Source organism: Triticum urartu, chromosome 7, assembly GCF_003073215.2.
Source record: "Triticum urartu cultivar G1812 chromosome 7, Tu2.1, whole genome shotgun sequence".
Taxonomy (NCBI): domain Eukaryota; kingdom Viridiplantae; phylum Streptophyta; class Magnoliopsida; order Poales; family Poaceae; genus Triticum; species Triticum urartu.
Genome location: NC_053028.1, coordinates 694,367,849 through 694,375,361, shown reverse-complemented (window position 1 = coordinate 694,375,361; position 7,513 = coordinate 694,367,849). Strand labels below are relative to the sequence as shown.

Sequence of the window (7,513 nt, the reverse complement as noted above, 5' to 3'; positions counted from 1 at the left end):
CACGTGTTGGTGACGATACCATGCACGTTCTTATAGCTTGTTGTTAGAGAACCATTATCTCTCCTTGCAAAGAAAAAAGAGAGCTGTTATCTCAACAGGAATGGCAGTTTAGTCTTCGCAACATGGCATCTTAAGCCTACTAGCGGCGTTAGGATTGTTTTGCTTCTTTCATTGTTATCTATTGCAACGATTTAGTTTACTAGGTTTGTCTCTGCTGATGTCGTCATTTGCGATGGCTGTATGCGTCTCTGACAGAGCTGGCAAGAGAACCGATAATAATCAATAAAAGCTTCCATTGAAAAAAAAAGGACATCTCACCATCTTTAGGAGTCCACAAAGATTATGTCAGGCCCACTTCGCTTTCCAGCCCACGTCAGGCGCGGCCCAGGCTGGCTGCTTTCCTCTTCCTTACCTCTACAGTGGTGCTAACCTAACGCTCGGCAAGACAGCCGCCGGCCGTCGAAACGCACGCCGCCGCACACCCTCTCTCTCCGGTCAAGACGCGCACGCCACACCGCCGTCCCCCGCTGATAAGGTCTCACTCAACCTCTCCTACTTTCTACCCCCCCTGTGTCCGTTGCTTGCGGCATCGCTGCACCCGTAGGGTCTGTCTGATGGGGGCTGTGTCCGTTCGGTCCATGTAAATTAGTCTGAAGAACAGCAAAATCCATTAAACATGAGCCCGCTTCTGGACGCAAGCGTATCTGAGCTATGAACAAAGGATTTGGGTGCAGTCTGCAGTGTGTCGTGTTGGGAGCCGGCCGCAGTTGTTACAGTATCAACACCTGGATTACAATCCCTGTTAGTAGTCCACTCCGGTGGTTTGTTTCAGCCTGAATTCGTCTTAGATTGATTCGCCACAAGGGTGCCGCGATCTTCTGCTGATGCAGAGCCGATTAGTTTCAGAACTGCCTCAGTTCGACATCAGTATTTCGCTCCTGTTATCTGCTTCAGTCTGAATCTATCTTAGGTTGCCTTGCCAACAGGGCTGGTTTGTTTTCAGAGCTGCCACTAGCTAGCATTAGCATTTTGTTTTGTACCGCTGAAGAGTTTTGCTACGATTCATATTTTTGAGTGGGCTATACAAATGAATTTGTTGATTTCCCATCGGTTTCGTCCTTTGAGCTTTGAATTTTCTTGTCAGGTTCAGCTGTGGATGACGGACCAGATGAATGCTGCGGCAAGTCTTAATCCAAGAGCGAGAGCCACCCTGGTTCTCGCTGGGGAATCGTTCACAGTCAGCTCCGAGTCCGGTACCCTGTCGGAGCAGCTGGCGGCAATGAGGAAGAGGAGCATGGTGATACTCAAGGAGTACATTACCAAGCACAACGCTCCGAACGATGTCCCTGATGAATCCATCGAGGGCTCATCTGATGAGGAGGGTGAAGCACTTGCCAAAACCCCGCCAAAGAAATCTAAGAAGAAGTGATCGTCCTAAATCTCATCATATTTATCGTGCTCTTTCTTAGTCTCCTCTTGCAAAGATCAGAGAACATGCTGTCATCACTTGCTACTATTGCCCTGACACGAAAAAGATCAAGTTATCGTTAGGCACTAACTGCTTGTTTATGGAATTGTTATCTGAAGATATGTGCAGGGGTAGTTTGCACCTTTCTGTACAAATCGTCTGTTAGATGTTTTGCTTTGGAGGGGAATATACGAGCTTCAGCACAAAAGTTCTTTGCTGTTAAATGTCCATGTTCAGTAAGGTGCCAACAACTCAATTGAAATCCAACAAGCTGTTTCATGAAAAGTATATCGTGGTATAGTGTATTTTCTGTACACATGCATCAAACTGTGGGTTAAAAAAAAAAGCTTCCGGCACACTCAATCAACCATGTTTTTTAGTTTCCTTGACAGTAAAAAATAGTGTTAAAAACTATGTTTCCAAGCCCTGTCAAAATTCCTGAAGCTTCTCCCTTGTGTCTGGTTCACATATCTTCCTCAGCATAGTACCGCTCTCTCGCTCAACGTGCTGAAAACGCCTGACGACCTGTTGTGCTATGTGTTGTTGTTCAAGTGTCTATGTCAACACAACTAGTTAACCAATAACAATCTTCCTGTTCCGGTGACGGTGAGACACTGAACAATGGAACAAAAAGCAAACTCCCAATCTCACAGTAAGTAAACTATTTGTAAAGTTGTACACTATTCCCTCCGTTCCGAATTACTTGTCTTGGATTTGTCTAGATACAGTGCTAGATATCTCCGTATCTAGACAAATCTAAGACAAGTAATTCGGAACGGAGGGAGTACATAAGAACATGATATCTGTGCTTTTGTGGAGTAGCTTTCCCGAGCAGATTGTAGGAATAACCGTGCTTAGATTAAACTGGTAGTAAGATATTTTGGTAATAAACACTGTTCTGTTCTGTTCTGAACACAATACAGAAACTCCGACAGCATGAACTCAATTTGGGATTGGCAGCAACACACTAGGACATGTCACTCACGATACAAGTGTTTCCTCTCGAACCTTCTGGCCGGGTTCGCTCCTTGTTTGTGATTAATGATACACGTGGTTACTTAAAGAAAAAGGCCACTCGCGATACTAGAACTGCAATTGATGTATAAGCACAAACATGCTGTCGCAGTGGCACATTTTTAAATGGAGACAAAATTGAAAAGAATTGCCTAGCTAAGTAACTGAAAACTGGATGCAAATTGCTATAATCCACTGAGCGGCATGCACAGAATCCCCCCGCCCCACACACACACCTATACAAAGAGTGCCTCATCGAAAGTGAATCCACCGCCGCCGCCACCGTCCCCGCTTTCTCGGTGGAGCTCTTGGGTGCCTCCATCCCGACGACAACGATCGATTGGATGTGTAACATAGCGGCCGGTTTTCTTCCTAGTGTTTTTCAATTGGTTTATATATTTAATTTTGAGAAAATAAGGACAAATATTTTTTTAAAGTAAACATCTTTTTGAAAATTTGAAAACATTTTAATAAACATGAGCATTTTATTAAAAAAATTGAACATTTTTGAACCTTCATGAACAATTATCAAATTGGGGATTTTTTTAATTGTGATTTCTAAAATTCAAACTTTTTTGAAATTTAAGGTACATTTTAATTTTTTTAAATCCAATATATTTGGAAATTCAGGAACATTTTTTAATCCAATTTTTTTGGAAGTTTCAGGAATTGTTTTTCCAAAAATAAAAACATTTTGATTGCATACTTTGATTGTACAGAGTCACACACTAGAAACTGCTAAGTTGTTAAACCGTACGCTTTACAGATTTCTGCCGAGATTTCTAAGATTATAAAACACATTACCCAAGATCTCTCAAAAAAATTAATTTATGAAGACATGCCATATTTTCTTACATGTATTGAAACCTTGCTTAATATTTTAAGTTTTATAACCTCAAAAAGGGAATTAATTCTCTTTAAACAATATAATTTTAAAATTAGCATTGTGTCTACTTGTCAAAGCTAGACATTATGATGGTATACACAATATAATTACAGGAATATAAGAGTTTAGTATAAATATTAATCTCTCCGGCGAAAAAATAGTGTCGCATCATTCTATGTAAGTTATTTTTACATTTTAACCCTTCTAAATTCAAAAAAGAAGCATTCGATCCTCTTTCACAGATCTCCACGTCTTCGTTCGCCAGCGCCGGCACGCATGCGCCTAACAACATAAGGTTGTTTGCTCGCTTTTTCCCCGCTCGCACGGCAGCGCACACCCATGCGTCCTTCGCTCGATCACCAGCACCCTTCAGCTCCTTCTCCTTCACTCGACATGTCACATCATCACCAACACGAGCGGCAACCAGTTTCAACTCGCCTCCGGCCAACAACCCTTCCATGCTAGCGCCAGATGTAGGTCCTTATCCAGCCAGTGCCAGTTTCTCTTACGCGTTTCCGACAAGCTCCCCCTTCGGCCGGCTCATATACTAGCTCCACACATCCGCCTTCACCCCCACCTCCGCCCCATTGATAGATGCATTTTCTTTCTCCTCCGTTTCTAGATCTTCAAGTTTAGCGACATTTTCCTCAAACTCCACCTCTAAATCCGCATCAATTACCGCTACACAAGAAAATTAAACATCTAACAATTGCATCATCTATAGAGTTACTCCAACAGTTATCAAATGCATCAAATACTGGAGTACTCATTTATACTACTAGAGTATAGACTTGCTTATGATTTGTTTTAAATACACGAGTACATACTCGATAAAATACATACTACTGAATTGCGGAGTACATATTTTTAAAATGTTCTTCAATTCTTGTACGAAAAACAAGAACATGTTCTTCAATTCTTGTATATTTTTGGAAATTATGAGAAAAGTGAAAACACAACTATTTTTTTGAAATATTGAACAATTTTTAAAAATTGAATATTTTTTGAATTTGTGAACAATTTTATGAAAAAGCAAACGGTTTTCCTGAAATTCCGGAACATTTTTTGACAATGTGAGTATTTTCCAGTTTTGAGAAAAATTGAAACACTAATTTGTTTTAAAATTCTGAACAATTTTTAGAGAACAAGAACATTTTTTAATAATCTCGTACATTTTCTGAACTTATGATTTTTTAAACGAACATATTTAAAATCCTAAAAAAGTTTTTAAAAATGTGGTTTAATTTTAAATTTCCAGACATATTTTCAAAGGGGAAAAAATTGGAATGAAAAATAGAAACGAAAAAGAAAAATCCAAAATACAGGAGTAGCACAATTTAAGTAGCTCAACAGTAATGATAATGTAAGATTGAGATCAGCACACTCTTTATTTTTTCAACAAAATTTTCACCATTGATTGGAGTACCACTAGCTGTAAGAACGAATCTTCTTCAGCCTAAGCTTTTCAGCTAACACTCTGTATGTGAGACAAGATGCACACACAACTCCAGTCTTTCAAGTACCTAGTCATTTTTTAACGGAATCAACCAATTTGTACTCCAGTCTACATTGATGCATTTAGATAAATACTCCTTGAAGTTGTATCCATCCATCTATTTCAACCAGGAGTAGTCATTTACTCTTGGGAGTTGTACTCTCTCACTCTAGTATACTGGGGTAAAAAGGAGTTGTACTCCTGGTAGTTGTATCCATCCATATATTTCTGCATTGATGCATTTAGATAACTAGTTACTGGAGTAGAAAGACTAAGATTAGTACAAGAAACAATACTGTAGTCATTACTAGAGTAGTGGAGTAGTCATTTACTAGAGTATCAAAAAATTTAATGTTTGCAGCAATATATACTCGTAAGGCAGGAAAGACCATGGTCTCACAAAGATATGCAAAAAAAATTATAAATAAAAGTACTCCAACACTGGGTAAAATCAGAACTTATAAAGAGGCCACCATCTCAAGTTTCATCAGTTTGCTCCAGTTTCAACCTGCAATGACAGAAATAATTATTGTTATGGCCGCATCTAACAAATTTCATCATTTTGCAGTTGATCAGCTGCTATAACAAAAAGATCCTGCTAGATGATTATAGGTTTGGAGCTTATCTTGCATTAAAAGCACCCAATAAAGACAAAGACAGAGAAATAGAGAAGAAAGACAAAGAACTTGTACCACAGGACGGAGCACATGCTTATCTGTATTTGATGGCTCTGGTGAAGCGACATGGAGGTCGTCCAAGCATGTGCATCAACATAATATTTGGCTTCGACGATTTTTATCCTCCAGTCTCGATGGTGGTGTTGGATCGACGGGAAGCGCCTTCATCACTTTCTTCGACTTCATCCTTGCTGTGATAGTTGTTGCATAGCCCGCGAGCCAAGAGGGGTTGTTAGTGTGCGCCACATGCCATTGTCAGTCTCGCCGCCTCGTTGGTGGCAGCCGGAGCAACGCCTTCGAGAAGACTTCTCCAGTCAATGGTGGCGATGCGGAAGCCGATCAATTCTGCATAGCAATCCATGTGCTCAATACTGATGCATCGCTCGTTCAACACCGGTGGGTGGTCTACGTGTCCTTTCTAAACCGAGTTGTAATTTTTCTTTTTGTCAAGGTCGCGTTCGTATTTAGGGACATCTTGGCCCCCTATCTTGTAGGGTGATCTTTCTTATTAATATATGAGGGGGGCCCTCCTTTGGAGGGCTCGAGTTTGCACAAAAAAGGGACGACCGTCTAGTCTTTGCACTGCAGCGTCGACTACAAGCAGCGTTAGGAGTGTTTTTACTTTCTACCTATGGCAACATTTTATTTTACTTGGTTCTATCAATGTTGACGTGGTTGTGTCGTGATGACTGTGTGCATCTCTGACGCAAAGATATAAAATATAATACAAAATTTTGATTAATGATTAGAGCATCTAGATACATGACAAATAATCAAATCCAAAAAATAATAAAAATGATAGTGAGTAAAGTATTCCATTAAAAAATTCTCGCCTTTTTGGTGTTTTTTATTTTTTTGGGGTCAAAGTGCATCCAGATGGATTACATCACGCCCACTTCGCTTTCCGGCCCAGGGTGGCTACTTCTTTCCCTCTTGGGCGCCCCTATGTCTCGCTTTAAGCGAGAGAGGGGGGAAGCCTCACGTCGGGGGTGGCCAGATGGGCCAGCCCATCCCCGTGGGAGACCACGGCCTGCTTTTTGTTTTGTTTTTCTATTTTTTGTTCTTTTTTTCTTTATTTTTATACTTTTATTTACACTTTAAAATATTCTACATACATACATACATACATACATACATACACACATATATTACAAAAAACAGTCTTCAAAAACACATTTGAAAAATGTTGAACAAGTATTTGATAAATATTGAAAAAGAATTTGAAAAATAATAACAAGTATTTGAAAATGTTGAATAAGTATTAAAAATGTTAAACAAGTACTTAAAAATGTTAAAAAGTATATTAAAATGTTAAAAGTAAAAATGTTGAACATGTATTTCTATTTTTTAAATAAGTATTAAAACGTATAGAACGAGTATTTTAAAAATGCTAAACAAGTATTTAAAAAATGTTGAATAATTATTAAAAAATGTTTAAATAGTATTTGAAAATGTTGAATAAACATTAAAAATATTGAACAAGTATTTGAAAAAAATATTGAATTAGTATTAAAAACAATGTTGAACGAGTATTTGAAAAATGTTGAACATGTATTTTAAAAATGTTGAATAAGTATTTTAAAAATGTTGAATAAGTATTAAAATGTCAAATGAGTATTTGAAAAATGTTATATAAGTGTTCGGACAATGTTGAACGTGTATACGAAAATTGCTGATCACTTATTAAAAAATGTTTTTGACATATATGAAAATGTTGAGTGAAAACGAAAATAAACATAAGAAAAAAATAAAAGAAAAAACAAAAAATGGGGAAGAAAAAAAGGAAACCAAACTAAAAATTAAGAAGAAAAAAGAAAACCAAACAAAAAATGGAGAAGAAAAGGAAAACCAAACAAAAAATGAAGAAAAGAAAGATATAAAACAAAACAAAACAAAACAAAACCAATGAAAACAGAATAAAACGAAAGAATGCTGCGGCTGAACAGTTTTTTTCTATATCGCATTAAAATTCC

General features: G+C 38.2%; 1 protein-coding gene across 1 annotated transcript; it reads left to right on the top strand.

Annotated features, from left to right (window-relative positions):
- The first annotated feature begins 382 nt into the window (after nt 1-382).
- On the top strand, nt 383-1,623 carry LOC125521970. Its single transcript, XM_048687036.1, has 2 exons — nt 383-535; nt 1,145-1,623. The coding sequence occupies exon 2, from the start codon at nt 1,157-1,159 to the stop codon at nt 1,427-1,429; it is 273 nt and encodes a 90-aa protein (XP_048542993.1). The 5' UTR covers nt 383-535; nt 1,145-1,156; the 3' UTR covers nt 1,430-1,623.
- The last annotated feature ends 5,890 nt before the right edge of the window (nt 1,624-7,513 follow it).

Coding starts and splice junctions, on each gene's coding strand:
- LOC125521970 (XM_048687036.1), top strand. CDS start 1,157: ATGACGGACCAGATGAATGCTGCGGCAAGTCTTAATCCAAGAGCGAGA.